Here is a 23,649-nt window from a genome sequence, read left to right as displayed (position 1 = left end):
GTATTGTGGATATAATATACTCGTTTGCACACACGCGCGCCTTGCACACACAGGGTCACCCGCACTCGCCACCGCAAGAGCGGTGATGTAGTTTGGTCCGTGCCAAAGTAGCAACAGCTTGTGTCAGTTCCATCACCGTAATCATCGGCCTTGTTCAATCCACTGCTGGTTCAAGGCCTCCCAAAGTCGTCGCCATCTCTCTCTCACGACGCGGCGGATGTGATGTCACCCGGTACCTGCACAGGGGCTGATTTCATCATTCCTATCTCATCGGTGGTTGGACTATCGGCCACTGTGCTTTGCTTGGCCACCAGTCCCATCATTATTGTTGACCATCATTATCCAATATCCTTTACAGCGACGTGTTACTCAAGTCATAGTTGGCACGTTCAGTCGAATAAGAACTGATGCTGCCTTGAAGGAACCAGGGGGGCCTATAGAACGAATGATGGGCTATGTAATGCAATCCACCTTTGACCTTGGTGAAATAACAAAAAATGACACAATCAAAACATTTCACCACGATAATCTTATGGGGTGAAAAAAAAAAGTTCAGTTTTTTTTTCTTTCAGATTTGGGAATACGTTGTGAAAGTGAAGCTAAATCTGCAGATTAACCATGGCTGTATAAACAGGCTGGCAACAAGATGATGCCATATGTGTAAGTAATGTGTGATTGATGATATTAAAAAATGTTTGTCCAGTAAAATAGATTAGTTTAACACGTCGGCTTTCACGACCAATATCATCCGCAAGAGGTTTTTTTGTGGGTGAGATCGCGTCAATATAAATGTGTCGTTAAAAACCAGCCACCACCCGACACAGCCAATTAGTAAAGTTTGTCAAGTAAACAAAACGTGACAATTCCTTACTAGGCCAGCACACCGGTTGTGTGTTGGAGAGTAAACCCACAACATTTGTGATTCGAGTACCGTAACGTTTCACCGGTAATCACAACAACAACAACCAGCATCATCAGCCCGAGTTGTGGAGAATCCTCTTGTATGTTTCAATCTTAAAATAGATTAGTGATTTCTTTTTTTACAGGCAACCGAGTTAAACCTAAAGGCACATGTACTTTCATCTTAAATCACAGTTACAGGCCCAAAACACCAAGCAGTCCGCAACCATAGTTGTACTAGATACAAGTTGATACGTTTATTCAATTGGGCATGGTAACAAGAGAAGGGAAAAGAGAGGATGGGAGGGAATTCCTAAGCGGAGCAGTGCGAGGAAAGACAGAGAGGCGTTTTGACCTGCCGGTAAGGTGAACGGGTGGTTGAGTGTGCAAGTGATGTGAATGAGTGAGTGTTGTTGTGGGGAGCGGTGGTGTAGCGGTTAGCGCGCTGCACTACGAACCTGGCGACCCGGGTTCGATTCCCGCTCACGGCTAACACCAGTGACGATTATCTGAACCGGTCCTGGGCCTCCCCTAGGTCGACTCAGCTTTAAATGAGTACCTGGTACGGTGTGTAAACATCGCCGCTAGGGAGACAAAGGCGGTCGGGCGTGGTACTGGCCACCCACCCCCTCGTGTGCCATTCCAGCCTTCATAGGTGCTCGCTAACAGCACTTGCCCCTACAGTCTGTTAAGGCTATACGGGGGATCTTTGTCTTTGTTTGTTGTTGCAACCTGCGGTACGGTGGGGGAACACGGCACGGGTGAGATGGAACAGTCCGTCTCATGGACAGAGGCCTCGAAATGAGTGGCGGCATCGGGGAGTGAAGTCCTGGGGAAGAGTTACCATGGTGATAGCGATATAAGAGTGATAACGAGGCGACTGGCCGTCAAGTGAGTGAGTGAATGGAGTGAATCAGAGTGCTGAACTATCGCTTGCTTTGAAAACGAGATAGGTCTCTGCATTGGGATAGCGGACCGTGAACAGATTTCAGAGCGGAGAAATAGAGCTGCCCTGTGTTTATGGAATAAAGCGCTAGGCAGGATTAAAAACTGGGTTAGTGCAATTATCAACATAGATATGCGTGCTACAATGCGAATACGCCGCTGTACATACACGGGCTCGATCATGTGCTTCTCTCGGTTTGTGCAAGCTTATAAAACGGATGACATAATGGCCTGTAATGCCGAGCCAAAAATGTCATTAGAAGTAAAAAAAAATATTACGCATGCCTGACGAGCCAATTGGGCATGAAAATAAATAATGTATGGCAAAAAGCAGCCTGATTATATGACTCAAAGGAGTTTTAAAATAAAACTGCGTGCAAGCAATGCCGAGAGAAGTTAAAAAGACATCAAATAGGGTCACTTGAATTGAACGGGACACAAGTTTATGATATGCACTTCACCACGACACGTTCGGCGACCTGGGTTTGATACCCAACCACAGCTGACATCAGTGGGGCGAGTGATATCTGGACCAGTCCCGTCTCTCCCACTCTCGCGAACCTGCACTCACCAGAGTGGTGAAGTATGGTCAAACAGCACCATGACATGGAGAGAGACCTTTATCCAACAGTGGACTGGCCAATGGCTGATAATTATTTTATATTATTTATTCTAAAAGGTAAACTGGTGCATATTCGGAGCAGCGAATGCAAACAAATGTTTTTCCACAGGAGTGAATTTATTACAATTGTGTAATATGCACATGCTGAGAGTATAGCAGGAGGGAAAGAGGTAATGGTGGCAAAGGTGTAGCTCTGCAATTGATGGCCCACGTCACCGCTGGCAGAAGGGCCTCCACTAGGAGAACCTAGACCAGGGGTCGGTAACCAAAATAACAAGAAAACCAAATTTTTTTTTTAGTCTAATTCGGTAAAAAAAATAAACCTCAATATTTCAAGAGCCGCAGTTCAGTGTGAACACGAAGACGGTGGCCTTCAATAAATAACATCACGAAGCAGTCCTTAAAGAGCCACCGCATGCGGCTTCTTCAGAGACCCTCCTGGTGATGCGGGTTGCCGACCCCTGACCCCAGACAGACGGTTGATTTTAGTTGATTGGAGTAAAGCCAATTGTTTTGATTGCACACATATTCATGTATAGTACGAAAGCTCTGCAAATAGGCATGACTTCATCCAGCAAGCAGCCCACGCGACATCACAATGAGAAGTGAGCTGGTAACCACTTTTGCCAAGGTGCAATTTTCTATTCAAAAATGATAAGTCATGCTCTCAACTCAATTCAGTTTACACATACTGCAATTTGGATTTTCGAAGGGTTTGTTTGTTCAATACTTTTAATGTCTCCCCGACTGAAATTGATCTCACGTCGGTTCAGAACTGGCGATTTGTCAACAACTTACACTTTCCCAATTTTCTCAGGATCCTACGTCGTAAAGAGTGCATCCTCGTCTGTGATTCAACGGATCTTGCTGCCCCATCAGTTCTGAAGGGAACCTAAATCATTTATCCTTTCTGTATCACAGTCGTAGGCACTGTTAATGATATTTATTTTTTCATTCTTTTAAGAACGGCATCTGAATTTATTTCAAGCAAAACTTAAAACACACCCCCGCAACATGATACTGTCCTATCAATGTTATAATACTGACGCAAAAAAAAATTCGTATAAAATGTACAAAGCCAAAGCCATGTAACGCGAGGCCTTAATCTAACAGCGTGTGTATGCCTGCTTGAACTTATGTTGGCGTAATTAACGTATAGACGCCAGCTGCTCTATGCACGAACAGATGTTTTAGCCCACCGCCTGTGATTATATCGGATTAATTTGTCTGAAGAGCTTTACTTATTGGATTGGCTTGTGCCTCGCTTGTCTCATTTGCTTTGCCTGTTATTTATTGACGTCATTTTCTTGGGTTTTTTTGGCGGTACTATTTTAAAACCGTACCTTGAGTAAAGAATTATAATAAAGTGCAGACCGTTGTCGATCCATGCTGGATGAAGGCCTCTCCTCGGCGTGTCAGTCGTGGACATTTGTAACCGTAGTCTGCAATGTTTGTTACTGCGGATTGGTATAGGTATGGGACGGGGTGCACACCTGGTTCAGTTATTACTCAACGCCGATATCAGCTGTTAACGGGAGTCAAACCTAAGTCGCCAAATTCATAGTGCGATGCGCTAACCACTAAGCCACCGCTCTACTCACTCGCAGACCATTAGCAAGATTTTGTTATTCAACCGCGTGATTTAATTGCATATTCTCGTGCGCTGCCCGGACTTTAAAATATAGCCGAGGTCTGGCCCCGCAGCAAAGAACTCCGAGGAATTCGAGAATGTCATCTTTGATAAACGTGTGGAATATCCCCGGCGTTGCTATCGCGTAAACACGACCGCCGCGTGATAGAAGCAACATCACTTCGGGCTCGCAAAGCCTCGGGGGACACAGCTATGCCTTATAATAACAGAGAGCGGCGGGCGCAAAGCGGTGCCCCCATCCCGGCTCCCCACCATCAAGTAGGGCGGCACGGTAGGAGCGGAGGGACGTGGTGGCTGCGTTCGTTTGTGGAGTCCGCCCCGAGCGGGTTCGTTTCGGAATTAATGCGACGTGGAGAGGAGGAGGATGAATACAGAGCTCATGCTCACAGACGGTGGTAGTGCCACTCCGCTGGGGGCAGAGATTAAGTTTTGGTGTGGCAAGCACGTAACTACATGAACATTGTATGATGGGCAAAGTGCTTAACTTAATTACAGCACATCATCATCAGCCGTAGTCAATCCACAGCTGGATGAACGCCAACCCAAGTCCCCGTCTCCTCTTACAATCCTCTAATGTAATTCTGCGCACAAAGTAGATTTCATCGTTCACTCTCCTCACTGGATGTATTTTTTCAGACGCGTTCCGTTCCTCAGCTGCCACTCCGTTATTATTCCTGACCATCGTCCACCACCCCTTTCGAGCAACGTTTCCTGCCCAAGTCCAATTTATTTTAAATTATTAAATAAAATAAAAACCCCACTAAGTACAAGTGACTTTATTTTCATAGTATCAGCATTACGAGCGTTTTTTGTCGATATGCATCCGAGGTTGTTTTTGTGCACATTTACTTTTACGATGAATCCGGGGGCCCCGTGACCTGCTTGGGACTCTAAAGCCTTTGCTTAGCTCGCTTACGCTAAGTGCTACCACCACTGCCAACAGGGAGACAGAAGGGTGCGTATCGTGGGGGGGCGGGGGGGCTGGGAAGTGGATGAGATCTTGCGGTTGGTGATGGTGGGGCGCTTGCCGTGGCAAACGTGGCCCTGGACGTCCATGTTTATTGTGGTCGCGCAGGGGGCGACTCTGATACCTCTACCGTGGCGACGGTGGTACCTTGGAGAGCCCAGAGCTCCCCAAACCAAGCCCTGCTCCACACACGTCTTCCGTGCGTTCGCTGGTCGTTGCCGCGCGTCGTTTGGCAACGTCGTCCGACGTTTCGCTCCCACGCGCTGGGAGCTTCTTCAGGAGGCACTTGGGAGGAATTCACTCCTGGAGGAAGCTCCCAGCAGCAGGAGGGCAAAAACGTCGGACATCGTTGCCGAACTACGGCACGGTAAGACCCGAAAACCCATCGGAGAGTTTCGCAGCACAACCGCGAAAAATGCTATCCCCTCCTTCTCTCCCATCATTGTAAAAATTATATATATAACAAAGTGCAATTTTATTAAGTGGATTTTTTATTTTACTTCACACGCATTTTCTTTAACTAATATCCATTGTTCATTAAATAAATGTAAGGCACGGCGAGTGCGCCACTCCCAATATGAAAACAGTTACTTCAGGAGGATGAAATACAATTGCTTTTTTACGTGATGCATTTATCCACTTTAATCACAATTATCCCCAGCTCAGTGGCAAAACGGTGCAGAAATAATTTGAGCGCTGCGAAAAATTAACTCGCTTTGCATGCCGATAACCAAACCACGATATTAAATTCCTGGCCACATCTTCACCCACCCACATTGACCAGCGCAGTGAAGTATGGTCAAAAGACATCCGTGACATAACACGGCATATCACAGAGGCCTTCATCCAGCAGTGGATTAACCAAGGGTTGCCAATCGTTATCGTTACGCCCAACTTACAAACAAACTTAGAAAATTTAGAGGGGACACTTTTTTTTTTTGCCTAGCCATAGGGAATTCAGAAATAAAACAATTATAAGTCAAATAAATGCGTTGAACCACTTTAGCATGTAGGCTTAGCTTGAGCTTGCACGCAAAACATTGCTGAAATGCACCTCCATTAAATGCAATGTATGCACAGCTGATCACATGGCCTAACCTATTTTGCACACCACGAATGGAATGCCGAATGCTCCAGAGGCTGAAAATTCCTCCGTAAGCGCTCGTAGAATCCGTCCGAGTGTTTTTTTTTGTTGCTCTTCCAGCATGTGCGCCGACGCGGAATTTCATAAAATGTAATTGTCTTTAAAGATATCTTTGCCTGGAGACTACACGTTCTGGGGGGGTGCAACGCCAACTCGCATTCCTTGGGGGGGGGGATTTGCTTTCTGTGTGGAAAAGCTACCCAGCCATGTTTTGTGCTGCATGTAAGCACGCGCAAGCACAGGCATGGACAAATGTAATATCAAATGCGGCGGAGTCATGGAATTAAACACGGTGATGTTGTGGCCTAGAGGTATTTTTGTTGTAAATAAAACACAAATATTCTGACACTGCATGGGCAGTGGTGCAAACAATCAAAACTCTACACATTCATTAGTGGAACTGCACTATAGCCAGAAGATTAATTTTGGAAATTGCCCTTCTTCACAACAAAGAGATGGGAAGTCCAGAGAATAGATTATGCTCTTCTTTTGTGCAGTAAACGTGATGCTTGTGTTAAGCTTACCAAAATATAACCAAGTAAGCAACGAAAACAGTTCAACTGACTTTGTAAGAATGCAATGAATGAGCTTTACTTGCTGTTGCAGATTTTTTGTTTGTTTACGAATTGCTGGGGTTTAGATGCACTTTGCGGAGTGTCCGTCCAAAAGCAACCTCTGGTCTGAAACTGCTGCAAATACGTGGCAATCAAATGGTTAGAATACAAAGGCCAAGGTACAGCCCTGAAATTGCTTGCTCATGCCCCTGTTGGTGTGAGGGCTCTAAAGAGAACGTTCGTCTGCTCTTCCACACTGGCCAGATGGCTTGGAAGGGGTGGGAGGACCCACTACCTATGGACCTTACGACCGACCAAGGGAGATGCACTAAGTTACACTCAGAATATTTATTTATTCAGATTCTTTATTTATTTATTTGTCCTGAAGAAATCCGATGAGCTATGAAGCTCTTTGTCACAGATGTCCAGTAGGGGTGGGTTAGAAAATTACCACAATACAAAAACACGATATGAGTGCAAAGTATAGGAAATGTAAACAAATCACTATACGTAAATAAACGAAAACGCAACTTTTTTTTTACCAGATAAAGCCCACTGGGCTATTAGTTATTTTTCTGAAGCAACCTGGCCACAACCGTTAGCTCAACGAAGTGGCTTATCACGTGGACATTTACAGCACCTGGGTGGACAGAGGCAAGGGTAGGATTTAGGAAACTCGCCCCGCTGTTTCAACTCCGGTCCCGGAACGATTGGGCCGAACCGCTGACCCACATCGCAAGTCAGGTGTGGTGACCGTTACACCACGGCAGCAATCCACGGCCACGATTGCGTACTCCAAAAGCTACGAAATACTCGGACAAGTGCTGTTATCGAGCACCAATTATACAGCCGGCTGTGCGTAAACACACAAAATTGCGCGTGCAAGTGCTTCCAATAACAATACAGCGAGAAACAAAACCCATTATGCATTGGGCCGAGTCCAATTGTCTTGCTGTGGCCGGTGAACTTTTGTGTGGCCAAGCAACACCGCTCTGGCACGGGCGCGTGGACCAAACTTGTTATTTCAGGTGGGACCACAGCACTGGGCTGGGTGTGTGCTGTGTGGCAGATTCGCCAAGTCGGTGACATCATCGCGGCCTTGTCACATTGGCATATGTTTAAAGGCCCTCCTCCCCCTTGTTGCGGCCACGGTCTTGTCGCCCCTGTGCGGCCGTTGCATTCTGCCGAGAGAGCCGGGAGGCTTCACACATCCGTGTGCGTCCTCCTCTGCAGCGAGGCCTCAGAAACTGAGAATCCCGGAGCTCGGCTCTGCCCGTTCAGCAAAAAAGAAAAAGCTTTGCTGATGAATTAGCCAGTCAAGCTCGCGCTTAATCCAAAACACGGATTGATGCACAAACACAAAATAATGACGAATAATGCATTAAAATGGATGTTTCCAAAACAAACGATCCTGTTTTGCATTGAGAGCTCTTTACTTGGCTTTACAAACAAAAATGAATGCCAATTCTCGTGGCTTAAGTGCGTTCCAGAGCGGTACAGTACAGAAGCGGGGGGGGGGGGAAGGGAATTATATTCACAAGAACGAGAAGGTGGAACGCCAATTATTGGCAATTCCGAAGTAACCGGTGAAATCCACAGTCTTCAGCGCCTAAGCTCGTTGATCTGCGAGCGAGTGGCGCGGCATTCCAAAAGCATAATCCTCTCAACGGGAAGCAGTGGCGGCAGCGGCGGCAGCAGCAGCAGACTTCGCCACGCGAAGACACGAAGCGTCTGCGAGCATTACTCGCAGCCGGCGTTGGCGGCATGTCTTATCATGCCCTGGAAGTGTAGGGAGCCGACGGAAAATAAATTACAAGCGAACAAGATGCAGTCATTCGTGCACTATACATCACATTCCATATTCGCTGTGTTGTGATTTTTATTTTTTTACAACGAATTCCACCGTGCTGCGAGGCCTTTCCTTGCGATTAGTGGCTTAAGAAGAGATGCCCCGACATGAGCCGTTCCGTAATCAACCCCTCTGGCTCTGTGCCCCATCATTAGCACGGCTTCTTGGCTCCTTCCGCCGAGCCGACACACACTCCGTGAGTGAGGTCACCTCTCCTGCGGACAAATTAAAACAACTCCCTACGTCCACACTTCAGGTCAGGGTGCAGCTCCGAGTCGCGGACAGACGGTCCGGCGGACCAAGACAACTTCTACGCCGCTGTGTTTTTGAATGTAACAAAACTGTTGTTTTTTTTAAAGAAGAAAAAAAACAAGCTTATGAATTGATTCTGTAACGCTTTCCAACAGTGTGCGTTTATCATTCTGAGAAGTATATTTTTAGCAGTGTGTGCAGCTGTCAGGGAAAAATATGTAAACATATTTGTGCACTAATGTGCATGGTCCTTTTGGCACTGGTTTAAATCTGCAATTTTTGAGCAACACTGTGGTCAATTTAAGGCAGTTTTCTAGAGGGTACGTCCCTAATAGGACCACAACATTAAAACTAAAATTATGATTACACGGGATTATCTTCACCAGAGCTATCGTGTCCCCATGTTACCGACAGACGGACGGAGAGAGCCAATGCGTGAACGCTTTCAACCCGGGTTGGAAAACGTAAAAAAAAGAACCCCTTCCCCATCCTTCGGTCGTGTTTATCAGCTGACTGAAGGATGCATGTAAAGTGCACGTTTGGGAGGCACTGTGTATACAAACACAAGTAGTGCGCCCCCCCCTCTCCCCACTTGGGAATGACAGAAGACTCTTCTTGGTTCTTTCGGTAAAGTCACGTAGAAGGGAAGTAATTGAATAATAAAAATAAAACATAATAAAATAATTCTTATGTTTTATTTTTATTATTTTATTACTTCCCTTCTACGTGACTTTACCGAAAGAACAAAGAAGATGAATCCCTGCAGTCACGAAAGCTTTAAATCGAGACAGAAGACTCGTCATACGTGCCCCCCGCAAAACATCTGTATGCAACGTAGATTGTTCATACCAGAGAGTGCTGTGCGATTGGATTGCCGCCCATGGGGTACAAAATAACCAGGACATATCGGGGGGGGGGGGGAAAGAATATCTGAACTTACCGAAAGAGGGGAGGACTGCATGGAAAATGTGTCGTCTTGAGGGGGAGTACGACCTCACAACCGACAAAAAAACTGGGAACATTTACAGATTTCCCAAATGCACTGGGAACAATTACAGATTTCCCAACACAGCTATGTCGGGAAGAGGACGATTCTGGGACAACCAGGACAGGTGGCAACCCCCGCTGTGAGATCAGGACTCGTCCGTGACATCGGCTGCAATGCTGTGTGGGGCAGCTGTCAAGAGGCTGGAAGTTGCGTTCGCAAAGAGCAAAAGCGTTACTCCCTCCAGGCCACCCAGCAACGAGTCTGTTTAACGCTGCATTCCACCGCTGTGAGAGCAGCCCACGGAGAAAGTAAAACATTTAAAGTAGGGAATAAATCCAAGAAAAGCTCATTTTCAACTGGTGCTGGAGTCGTCACCATCACAATCAGATAAGTCTTGCGAAGACGAAGACCACACAAATATGCAAGATAGTTTTGCATACATAACTCAAAACTTGAGATGGAAAAAAATTCGAGCACAGTTTTCGTTTCCTCTATTTTTGAAACCAGCAACGCTTCCTCAATGAGTGAATTTAAGTGATTTGAAAAATAAACATTCCCCGTGTGAAAAAACAGTGATGACGAACAGTAAAACAGCACTGGGCCACACTCTTGTCGTGTCGATGAGCATAGACCGTCAAGCGAACTCCGCTCATACTCGCAACGGCTTATGGCTAACCGTCGAACAAAGATGGTCACCGCATCGCACAGCGCTTTGAGATGCGCTTCTACGACCATCTGGAACGCTCTCCTTTCTGATATGAGGAATTCATTGGAGCTATGCACTTTTACATCTAGATTGAAAACTAATTTCTTGAGAACTGCTTTTATGTTTCGATTCTTATCCTTCCCCCACACCTCAAATTAGCACAGTTGGTTGCGTATGGTGTGAAAGAAGTTCAACATACACACGAGCACAACTGCAGATTCATACAGATTCGTAGATTTAACAAAATCCACGTAACCTGGGTGTAGGTTATTTTTTTTTCTTATAAGTCACCGTGTTCAAAATGTGACTTCGTGAAATACTTCGGCGGATTTGTGCATAGCCCAGACCACATTGGGCTGGACAGCATGCAAGAAAGTCACGGGAGGGCGCTCAGATTACCAGAATATTGCATAAATGTACATTTTCTTGGAAAATAGATGGCAGATCCCAAATCCCGGTCCTGAAAGAACACCATTCATCAGTGCTTCATGAAGACTTGGTTAGAGTTGAGTCGTGTAGTTTTCTTTTTAATTTCTAAGGCTCTGGAAATGTCTACAAAAATACCTCCCACAAACTTCTGCTTCTCTTACTCCTGTGCCCCAAATTCTGTATAAAAATACTATTGACCACAACATGCAATAACCTACTCTCGGTGACCTTAGCTGAAGTCAGCAAGGTATGGCTTAGCCTAGCAATGTATCACCAAGTATACAATAGGTGTTTCTACAATAATATACCGCACTGCATTATGGGTACCCAGGAATGGAATGTCAGCAAAGTTTTCATAGTTTTGCTCTAAACTCAAATGCGTTCATTCCTACATCTTTGACCTTTGAAAGTGTTGTTACAAAATATATTCCAACGTTCATATGCCAATTGAACAAATATCCTGAAAACGAAATTTCTATCAGGACCCAATAGAGTGCAACACTGTCTTCAACTCGATCTCTGTGGCGTCTCTAAATCTCTTCACTGTGAAGAAGTGCAATTGTCCAAAATGTCACCTATGATAGAATTTTTCTTCTTTGTGGCAGTATTATTCGTTGTTTTTTCATCGCACAACTATTTATCAATGTTGTCTCGTTAGAGTGCTGTAGTTTGGCTCCGAGCCTGAGGTATTTCTACTGAATATCCAGACAAAGCTAGCACAGCAGTCTTTTCTGGTACATCGATATATCACATTCTCCAGTACGGTATTTTTAACTAGTTGCAGATCTTTATGTAAAAAAAAAAACAGAGTGCATAATGTTTTATGAGCGCACGCTGCATGTTGCATGCATTACCAGAATTGGAAAAAAAAATGTTCTGTAGCTCAGATAAACTTTTCTGTGACTTCTGGCATCGGTCTATTTAGCACACGCAATCAGATGTGCCCAGTAAATTTGGTACAGCTTTCATAATAAGTATTTATTGCCTCCTTGTAAATGTACTGCTGGATGCCATGTAGGTTATACTTCACCACACGGGGTCAATGTGGGTTGATGGCCAGGGTTGGCTCAGACATTACTTGCCATTGACATGAGCCGTGGCTGGCAATCAAACTCAGGTCACACGGTTTATAGCGCAATTCATTTCCCGCTCACTCTTCCAGGATTCATTAAAATATAGAAATTCCGGGATGTGTAAATAAGATGCAGTAGTTTATAACGTGGTCCCAAAGGCACGGTTAAAGTTTGATGTTTTTTTTACATATAGGTCAGCACATAAAATATTCAGCATGTGTGCAACATAATTGTAATACGCATACTCATAAATACTAATTTACATATAAAATACTCCATTAAGTAAAGTGGCAAATTACCGATGCGGGGCGTGTCATGTAATTTCAGAAATACCAAACATTATATTCGTACTTATAACCCACCTAGAATGGGTGCCACATAATTCAACGCGGTCTGGGAAGGCCTTCACCCAGCAGCGGATAGACAAGGGGCTGTGAATGATTACTTTTCTTACGATGAAAGGCATCTAAAGTGACACAGATATCTCGCCAATTGCGAGACATCTGGCCTGTGTGGAAGAATAGGCCAAATACCCTCCAGAGCACCGTCTAGTGAAATGTCTTATTCCAGCAGTGGTGAGGATGCAATCACAGGGATGCACCGTTACATTTACAGCCCGTCCTGCTGGATGATGAGATTCCCATGCCGCGTGGGTCGTGGTTCATTCGAGTCGACCTCGTCGCGCTGGTTGGCGCAGGGCAGCGACAACAACAGTCGTGGGGCTGCACCTTCACCTTTTTCTTTCCTCTTTGTACCTTAAACGTGTTAAGTGCAACGTCCCTAACCGCCCCTTCCGCTCCCATCTCATGCAGGACTCTCAGGCGCATAGGCCCGGCGTCTCCACGCGCATCCCCGTGCCGCGCAGCGTCCGAGCGGGAAAGAGCATCGCGGCCGGCTCGGTGCCGGCGGGGTCCTCGGCGGGCGGGCGCCTGGAGGCCGGGCAGCCCGTGCGCATCGAGCTCAAGAAGCCGAATGTCTATGGCGGCCTCGCCGGCTCTGCCGGCAAAAACTAGCGAGGGGGCCACCGTCGATGCCGCTTGCTGAAGGCGGGGATAATGGTAAAAACAAAGCACCCCCCCCCCCCCCGACAAAAAAAAAAACTAAAACTACTCTGTCTTCTTGGTTCTTTCGGTAAAGTCACGTAGAAGGGAAGTAATAAAATAATAAAAATAAAACATAATAAAATAATTCTCACGACGCTGTCTCCCCGACAGACCTGGTCTTCACCTGAGGACGGCTGCTTGCGTTGTGGCCGACACGTCATGAGAATTATTTTATTGTTTTATTTTTATTATTTTATTACTTCCCTTCTACGTGACTTTACCGAAAGAACCAAGAAGATGAATCCCTGCAGTCACGAAAGCTTTAAATCGAAAAATAAAACTACTCTGCTTGGGAAAAAAAAACAGACCACGCTTTGGCACGAACATACACAAGCTGCCTGCTGAGAGTAGATGGAGGAGAAACTTTTATTTCATGGCGATGTTTAATAATAAAGTATGGTAATGATGTGTGCTTGTGTGTCATAGTACTATATCATATATAGTACTGTGCTTTAAAAAAAGACAGTTCAAAACTCACGTGGAATTTAAAATAAACTACGAGCTATCTTTTGGAATTCAGCAATCAACCATGTATTCACTACAGACGTTAGTTTGATTCTAACATGCTTACTGCTATGTACAAAACAAATGAGGTTTGTGCAGCTTACAATAAACCTGCTTTTGCGCATCAGTGTAACAAATTACACGCGTGATGGCCAGATATTTTGTTGAGTGAGAGTGGGATTTAAGCCAGGACACTGCAAGACCCATCCTCATTCAAACGATACCTTGGGAACGTTTATGTCCTCCCAGCAGACGAGATCTCGTTGTAACATCTGGCTCATTGAGCATTGGCAAAGCGTAGGGAGTGCTTATTACTTCAGCATCTCATTCTGGACCAATAAAGCTTTTCTCTGGTGATCCCGCCATCCAAATACGGGGCAGGCCAAAACCTGCTTGGCTCCTCAGAGCCAAAGGGATTAGGTACGTGAACGTCATCGTGGGAGAAGGCTGAATTCGTTTGAGTAACAAAAAAAAACAAAATAAACCATTCATCAATGTTGAGTGATTAATAGTTGTTGCCAACTCAATCTTTCTGGCCTTTATCTCTCTGCTATGAAGGACATTTACCAGAAACGTAATGTGTTATACTATGATTTACAATTGGCTTATTTTTGGTTTGACCATGTAGGTAAAATGCCAATTGCTAAGTATAACCCCACCACACAACTCAGGTTGACACGTGGGCAAATATACATATCGATTTGGTTTATTAGCAAAATCGGAATGCTGAAAACAAGCAACATTTTTTACGATTTTATACATGACATTTCGCTGGAGGTTACATCCAACATCATCAGGTTGTTAACAAGAGCTCGCGTGTTTTTTTTTATCCTCGTACACTATAGTTTTCCCCCTTCAGGGCAGTGTTGTTGACAAATGTGCCCGACTTTTTGTTACATGTTCTTGTACATCACCGCCATTGTTACGGAATTCCTCGAAAACACAATTCCAGGGTTCCAGTTGGAGCCAACTCGGGCTGAGCTCAAGAAAATATTCATCTGCCCTCCCTCGCCACGTCCCTTCCCCCTGGAAAATATTCCACGAGCAATTAAGCCCTGCACAAGGCCATCGACACCACGCACACAAGAGCACCCTCGCACCACAACTCCCCAATAAGGAGAGGTTCAAAACGTAATAAATGACAACGGCTTGTGTGCGTTAAAAAATATTTTCTCTCTATTTTCTCTGCCGATAGTTTGAAGACAGCGGGGGTGCCTATGGTGAAAACGGCAAGAGGAAAATCAAACACCACTGGAGTAACGTTCACACGCAACGTTCTCCAGACGACCGTCAGAACAGCTGCTGGGGCTGCGGGGGGCGGATGGAGTGACCAAATCCTGCTGTTTTCTTTTTTATTATTATTATTTTTCATGTAAAATAAAAAAAAATCGTGAATGTGTGGCCCAGGAGACGGCGGTCCGTAATTATGTTACAACATTTCCTTCTCGTGTGGCTTACGGCCAGACCTGGCTAACTCAATCAAATAACGTCGCACCAAAGCCTGCAGATCCTAATGCAGCGTGACATTGGAAGTACTGTTGTTTTTCATTCTTCATCATTTTTTTTCTCTCCTTTGGAACAATGTGTTATAATATTGTACCAAGCAACAACTAGGTTTGTTTTATCTTGGCTGCAGCAAAAAGTTTCGTTTTTTTTGTAAAAGTGCAGGGAGCTTTATGTACACACTGAATTTGCTGTGCTGTGTTCATTGAACAAAAACGTGTATTTTATGTCCTGTGCCGAATTTGCGTTACACAATATTCCGAAAATAAAAGACCAGACAATTGTAACAACAACAAAAACATAATCAGATCACTATTTGCAAGCCCTGCATTGAGCACCGTGTTTTGCTTGTTTGAATTTTATCAACAAAAATAAAACTTCCTTTACACATTGCAGGTATTCTGCTGCCGGTGGGGATTGTCAAGTGTTCTTGTAAATAAATAAACTCCCAAAACTTTCCCCACGACGGTTACACTTCTACCACTGAAACGTACGCGTTTTAAAATCAATTCTTAACCCGTCAAACGCATCCGTACACGTTGGACCGCATTGTCAGAGCAACAGGAAAACAGAGTCATTTTCATTCCTTCCCGCTGTAAAATTCACTTATTTCCTGAGAAACTGACTTGGTCTCTTGGCACGTTGGCTCAGAGGCTCTAAAATTGGGTAGAGTATCTGCCACCATGTGATTTGTACTGAGAAGAGCTCCCGGTGCCAATTCCCAGAATGCTGTCACAGCCAAAATATTCAGGGACAATGCACTGCTGAAATTACAGATGCCCCCCCCCCCTTTTGTAGAATTAATAAGTTATATACCGTAAATATACAGCACCTGATTGCTATATGCACACACATGCATTGGCTGCCTTACCTTCTTATGGTGCTATGCATTGACCTTTTTTTAGCTTTTAAAACACGAATTGTCAATCCCTCTGTATGTAAAGGACGTCCTATCTGTACTGCGTTGTTTTTTTTCGCGGTTGTGCTGTGTAGTTCTCTTACTTGTTTTTGGGGTTGTACCGCGAGCTGTTCGATGTGACGTCCAACGTTTCACTCCACGTCTGGAACTGAATTCAAAAGCTCCTAACACGTGGAGTGAATCGTCGGACATCGTGTCGAACAATATACCGGCCTACAACCAGAAAACACATCAGAGAACTATGTCCTCTCTGCATCTGTGGGGGGAGGCTCCTGGATTAATTTATGGTGTAAATATTCAAGCATCGGAGGGTGTAGCCAAGTGCGGCCGTGCACACCTGTAACGCAGTTGCTCGGCGGCAGGGGTTAGCGGATCGTCTAGCGATGGGAGCACTGTGTCTGTACTAATATGTCTATCACTGATCACCTACTGGTGTGTCACAGGGGTGATGAACAGGCTTTTACGGGAGGCAGAACAGCCACTACGGCCCATGCAAGTGAGGAAGGCAATCCCTACTGCTAGAAAGGCAAGAAGGGGAACAGAACGATGATTTTTTTTCCTGCCCTCTCAACAACACTCGAATCTATTTGCTTTTCACGCAGACAATAATTTAGCGATGTTAAAACCGTTACCGCGCAATATCCATTTGGTTAAACGTTGTAATCCTACAAGACCAACATGTACACATTGCTCATCACTTACGGTGCAATAAAGTTTTTCCCCATTTTTCTGTTTTAAGTGTACTGCGTTATCTTTGTACGCGACAGTCGACGCTTTTAGATGCACGCTGCTGGTGTTGCATTACGTACATGTCCAACCCCTTGTCAATCCGCTGCTGGATGACAGCCTCCTCACCATGTTGTGCGGGTTATGGATGTGATACGGCCATGCTGCAAGGTCATGCTGGTCATAGCTCGTGGGTGAAGGCAAGTAAGCATAGATGTGGGGGCACAGAAGTACAACAACATGGATAATACTGCATCACCGTCTGCTGTCCACAACATAACCCATGGCAGTCACCCATCTAAGCACGAGCCAGGATCAACCCCTGCTTATCTTCCGATACCTGATGATAAAGGACACATTCCAGATGATTTGTTCGCAGGTAATCTGTCCATCATATCAGCATGGACAAGAACATCTTCACCATATTCATTAGTTTATCCAGGTTAATTGGAGTTTTGCTGTGGTAGCAAATATTGCTAATAGTCCCATATTGTAGCTGCTCACCCCAAGCTATAAATGACCTGATAGTGGCATTGTCTTTGTGCTGTTCACCTTTTGGCGTCCTCTGGTCTAACACCGTTTGAGACTAGGCTCAAAAGAAAGCTGTCTCTGGTGTGGACCAATCAGTTTCAAAGACAATGCATATACTGTCAGAACATAGTTTTTGTTTGTATTTTCACCACAAGTATCTGTGGTTAATGCAGACATGATTCCTTGCAAAAATTTCAGTTTGGTGTTTTAACATCTCAACACCAGTTTTATTGCCAGAAAAGTGAAAACCCTATTAGCATAAATTATTATTATTGTTTGAATGTCTTTACTGGTAAATACAAGTTTTTTTCCCCGTGTACTGCTTTTCAGTTTGAAGACAAATCACCCCACTCGTTATCAGCCATGAAATCCCACTGTTGGATAGTGGAGCAATGAGATTGAGTTCTGGTCACGAAAAATACAGAAAGTATGTTAGTTTTGTTCCACTTAGATTGTAGTTATTTACTTGTTATTTTTAACTGCACCCACTGAGCACGAGCACAAAGTCCAATAATGCAAAAAAGGCAGCAACTAATACCTCATTTTACTTTTACACGTACGAATATATTACTGGAGTAGAGCAAGGTAACGGGAGCCTGGCAAAACGGATCAAAGGAGGCAGTTCCAAGGTGGAGCAGTACACCCGATTCAAGAGCCGAATGGCTCACAGGGCTATACCAAATAAATGAAACTGAAAACTGAAAGAAGATGACAAATGATGTGTCCTGCAAATATTGAGCTTGAACACAGAATGGGGATGTGATTTAAAAGTCAATCTACTTGAATGAGTCGTTGACATTGGCTTGGGTATGAAGGTGTAACATTCATGACAGCAATTGTGACAAGGATGGACAGAATGATTGTAAGAGAGTGACTGGAATGAATAACTGAGCAATGGATCATCACTCAACCAAACTGCTTTTATGTTGGATTCTATGACGCACTCCAGTGACAGCGTGAAACTCCACCCCAGATGTGATGAGTGTACTCCAACCTTGGCCACTGTTCATGTACAGAAGTGAGATGGATTGGAGCATTATATGACTGAGGGGTAGCAATGGCAAGAGAAAGTCTCTCTTTATCCAGCATATCTTATGCAATGAAAACCCAGTTAAAAAAGGCACGGACAATATCTATGATCATGATGATGACATGGCTGATGATGAAATAAAAACGCAGTCATACAAATCATAGATAATGGCTGATAATATGGCTGATGGTGAGGGTGAATGGCTGATTATTTAGAACTGGAAATTATAAAGATGACAATTGAATGGCTGCTGCTGATGTTTTAATGATGAAATGGCCAATTATTATTTAGTAGATAAAATAAAAACCTAGTGATAAAGAGCATCTAAAATTGCTGATCATATAACTGATGATGGCACAAAGGCGGATGTACTGTGATATGCTTGCTGAAAATGCAACGGTGATGCTAATATTGCTGATGAAACAGCCGATGATGACATTGCTGCAGATGCTAATATAGGTGACGCTGATGACTAAAAGTCTGATTCTAATAGTCCGTGGTGCCAGGCATAAGCAAGCTAAGCAAAAACATAGGACCCAAGCTGCTCAAGAGGACCTGGATTGATGGAAAGAAATAGAGAAGCACCAAATATCAGCTTGAATTCAGATCCTAATAAACATAGACATCGAATTAACATTATACTCATTAATATATCTGCTGTTTACCTTGTATGCAGCTCTCTCATCTAATTTCACAATATTTCTGTTCAAAATGTCTCTTCTCATCATATGTTACAGCTCTATCTCTCGCCTGTATATCTCTCATCTCGCTACATCTGTCTGGGCCTCCATCTCTTCGGTCATCTCAGGAGTTAATAATTTGAAAGGTAAGGATGGCAAAATGGTGTCCGAGTAAGGAACTACCAATGAACCAGTACCCACAACCACCACTCATGATGATGAAATTGCTGATGAACTAATTACCAGCAGTTTAACACGTAGGCTTTCGCGACCAACATTATTCATCATAAAGGTTGTTGGGTTAGATCGCGTTATTTATAAATATGTCGCAACCCTCCACCACCCGACACGGGCAATCAGTAAAAAATGTGTCACGTTGACAAAAGACAAATAGTTCACTACTTTAGCACGGTGTGTTGAAGAGTGGATCCACAACATTTACAATTTGAATACGACGTTTCGCTCAACATTACATCCAGTATCTTCGGGCGATTTGCTAGAATAGAGAAGCCATCCACGTGCTCCCGGTCTTAAAGAGTGCAAGATGACGTCTTCGTTGTTGAACCCCATCAGGATTCGAGATAAGAGGCAGAGGTGAATGCAATTATGTAATAGATCAGTAATCAGCCACTTAGCATGTGACGCACCTGTAAATAATTGCAATGTGTTGTGTTTTACTTAATAATACGGCTGCGCTGAGTCGACAGCTATCACAACGATTGAAATGATTTGAATTTTTCTCAATTTAAATTGATTCTCTAACTAGTTAATCTTGGCCGGTAATAATTAGTTCTGCATAACACTTCAACGTTATCAAAATCAATTGAATGTCCTTGTTGTTGAGGACGTCATCCTGCCCTATTTAAGACCGGAAGCAGGTGGATGGCTTCACTATTCTAGTAAATTGCCCGAAGAGGCCGGATGTAATGTTCAGCGAAACGTCGGACTCGAAATTGTCAATGTTGTAGATTCACTCTTCAACACACTGGTGGGCTAAAGTAGTGAACTATTTGTCTTTTGTCAACGCGACACATTGTTACTGGTAGGAACCTCCTGGTTACACCAGCCAACAGGGGATTATTGTGTCCGTCCGTCCGTCCTGCATCCAAAAATGGGAGGGGTGGGGCTGGGTGGGGAGGGGCTGGGTGGGGAGGATGGGGTGGGGAGGGGCTGGGTGGGGAGGGTGGGGAGGGGCTGGGTGGGGAGGGTGGGGAGGGGGAGGGTGGGGAGGGTGGGGAGGGGCTGGGTGGGGAGTGGGAGGGGTGGGTTGGGTGGGGGAGTGGGAGGGGTGGGCTGGGTGGGAGGGGTAGGGCTGGGTGGAGAGGGGCTGGTCACCCCGTGGTGCCCTTATAAAACTCAACGTTTAACCTACTCACGCCGGCTTGTGCCCGCCCTCACAGTCGGGCATATTTGCGGAATACACCACGCCGCCGTTGACCCTGGCCATTGACCGAGCAACCCAACGTTCCTACCAGCTCCCTCCGCAGGATTGTGTTTTACTGATTGACAGTGTCGGGTGGTGGAGGGTTGCGACACATTCATAATTAACGCAATCTAACCCAAAAAAAAACTTTCTTATTAATAATTACCAGCATTAAACTAATTATTTAGAGGTGGTGCTGCAAGGACAATTAACAAAACCACTCCACAAGCTCGTCAATTACACTGCTGTATGTAACATCGACCACGTTTTGGGCTATTGAGGTCCGCTTGCCCGAAACGTCGAAGATGACACATTGTATCTATAAAGTATTGTCGATTAGGGAGCGGTGGTGCGGCGGTTCGATTCACGGCCAACACCAGTGACGATTGTCTGAACCGGTCCCGGGCCTCCCCTAGGTCGACTCGGCCTCAAATGAGTACCTGGTGCGGTGTGTCAACATCGCCACTGGGGAGACAAAGGCGGTCGGGCGTGGTGCTAGCCCCCCACCCCCTCGTGTGGTGCTGCTCGCTAACAGCACTTGCCCCATCAGTCTGTGAAGGCTACACGGGGGATCTTTGTCTTGTTATGTACCAAACATCGGCGGGGATCTCTGCCTTTGACATCGATTGATATCGATTGTTGTAGCAGTTCGCTCGATCAGAGGTCTCGCATCGCCACCCGGCGGCCACGCGTGGATATAACAACGACTTGCAAGTCCACCACGAACATTCACAACCGACATGGAGAGAGACAGGGAGACGAGACGATGATGAGGATGATGATGGCGTGAGAGGGGCCGTGGACGTTCCACACTCGACCCCGAAGCACAAAAATAAACGAAGAACTCGAGAAGCCATCGAGAAGAGGAAACTCAAATTGCCGATTTTACCTCCCCACCCCCCCACTCCTCGCTGTGAACACGTGCGTGCGTGTACAGTACAGCGCACTGTACCACGTGCGTTCTAAGTAACAACCGCGTGGCCGTCGACGACTTTTACATTCACGCCGCTCGCTCTCAGCTCCACCCCGGCAGAGGTGGTGGACATTGCGCACGAAGACGACGACCACAACCCGTGGTGGTGGTGGTGTGTGGGGCGCGCCATACACGTGGGGGGGGAGGAGGAGGAGTACGCTGCCTTAACTGCACCTCGAGGCGCGAAGGGGCAGCGTGGAGGGGGGGGGGGCAGCGTGGGGGGGGGGCAAGGGAACACGTGGGGGCAGCGTGGGGGGGGGGGGCAGCGTGGGGGGGGGCAGCGAGGGGACACGTGGGGGCAGCGAGGGGGGGGCAGCGTGGGGACACGTGGGGGCAGCGTGGGAACACGTGGGGGCAGCGTGGGGGGGTGACCACGTGCTAAGCTCGCGAGGCGGCTGTCCTTACCTGACCGCTGCTCCGCGACGCTCTCCTGCAGCCACCAGTCTTGTCCCAGGTCGTCAGCCATGAAGGAGTTGCTGGTGGTGGTGTGTGATGTGTGTGTGGTAGTGGTGTGTGGGTGGTGGGAGCCCCCGTGTGGATGTTGCGGCAGGCGGCCGCGAAGAGAGTGGCACGAAGTCGTCGTGGTGGTGGTGATGGTGGTGGGGGGTGAGAGGCGGGAGGGAAAAACGCAGCGCATTTCCCAGCTCGCATAAGCCACGAAGTGAATAACAACAATCTAATCTTGATTTGAAGTTTTCGTGACTGCAGGGATCCATACCCTTTGGTTCTTTACCGAATAAACCAAAGAGTATGAATCCTTGCAGTCACGAAAGCTTCAAATCTAGAATTAATTTAAGTGTCCCACCTGATGACGGACGCTTGTGTTGCGCCCGAAAACGTCGTGATTTAATTTATTTTATACTTACGTTCATTTTCCTGAAAGAGCCAAGGAGTAACAACAATCTACTTATTGCACCGCGACTTTTTGTCACGTGTGTCACGATGTGGTCAGCCATGGTCTAGCCACAGCTGGATGGTGATGATGAGGATGCTCCTTCACAAGACGCTCTTTGTTGCAATGTGACAGCGAAAGAGATGCAGCGATCGATGGTTCCCTGCACACGAACCGCGGTCATCGCTCCATCTCGACAAAAATCGCTCCATCTCCACACGCACCGCTCCATCTCTACGATTTTTTACCCCCCTCAAATATGACGTCACAAAGCTCTGCCCCCTCCCCCCCTCAAATATAACGTCACAAAGCTCTGCCCCCCCCCCTCAAATATAACGTCACAAAGCTCTGCCCCCCCCCCAACCATATTTCCATTTTGAAAATAAAACATGCTTCAAATCGCTTTAAACTATTGTCATTGTAGTGCGTATTTAATGTGGGGCTGCACTTTGATGTTGTAGGAGAAAACATTTATTAAAAAGTCTTTAATTAAGTAGAACGTTTTGTCTATATTTAAAGTGCACATTTTGATGTGACGTCACATTTCTCACTCCCCCCCCTCCCATCGTCACACATCGTCACGAATGTTTGACCCCCCCCCATAGGTGCGTGACGTCATTTATGGACGGCCCCATATCTGTGATATCCCCTCTAATGGGATATCCGTGATATCAACTTCCGTGGGCTGTTGTCTGACACGAGGTGATTGTACTGCACTGTGAGAGATCCGAAAGGATGTTTCGTCCCGTTTTCATGATGCCAAATTGGGGTAGTTTCGTGGAAAAGACTAAAAACGTGGCCATCAAATGTAGCTAATTGTCGGAGGGCATAGCAGATAATTCGATTCAACATTTCAAAGGAAAACGTAGCTTTTCCAGGTTGTGTAACAAGATACATTATTAATAAATATTCTTAATAGTACTGTACTTTATAAATAGAAGACTTCACATACAACCAGCTGTGCTGGTTTAAAACGTGTCATTGTAGCGGTGGTTTTGTGTGCTTCAGTCATTGTTTACACTATAAACAGATGCATTGTGTGTATATAGATTAACAAAAAATGGCATGCGTTGTATTGTCAATTAAAGTAGCTCAAAGTGATAACGCTCTGTATGATCTCGTAACGGATATATAAGTAGGCAGTGATGCACAAGGATAAATAAAAAAAACCAACAGTTGTCAATCACACATTGCCCTAAAAGGCAAAGTATATAACAGGCGACTTTTTTGGTAATGGCCTTTCTTCATAGCAGAGATATTCCCTTAATTGTGGTAGAGATCTGCT

At 45.5% G+C, this 23,649-nt stretch overlaps 2 protein-coding genes across 2 annotated transcripts in view; one reads left to right on the top strand and one right to left on the bottom strand.

Moving 5' to 3' along the window:
* LOC133353599 (filamin-A-interacting protein 1-like) overlaps nt 1–16,841 on the top strand; it is a 128,495-nt gene extending 111,654 nt beyond the window's left edge. The window contains 2 exon segments of the mRNA XM_061569968.1: nt 12,893–13,138; nt 14,883–16,841. Of these exon segments, the coding sequence (XP_061425952.1) occupies nt 12,893–13,093 (201 nt within the window). The 3' untranslated portion in view covers nt 13,094–13,138; nt 14,883–16,841.
* Nucleotides 1–22,065, bottom strand: part of CMSS1 (cms1 ribosomal small subunit homolog) — a 170,452-nt gene extending 148,387 nt beyond the window's left edge. Inside the window, 1 exon segment of the mRNA XM_061569982.1 lies at nt 21,878–22,065. Coding sequence (XP_061425966.1) covers nt 21,878–21,938 — 61 coding nt within the window. The 5' untranslated portion in view covers nt 21,939–22,065.
* Nucleotides 22,066–23,649: the final 1,584 nt, after the last annotated feature.

This window comes from Lethenteron reissneri, chromosome 6, assembly GCF_015708825.2.
Source record: "Lethenteron reissneri isolate LAM-NWPU_2019-01 chromosome 6, ASM1570882v1, whole genome shotgun sequence".
Classification (NCBI taxonomy): Eukaryota; Metazoa; Chordata; class Hyperoartia; order Petromyzontiformes; family Petromyzontidae; genus Lethenteron; species Lethenteron reissneri.
This window is presented reverse-complemented; position numbering and strand designations above follow the sequence as displayed.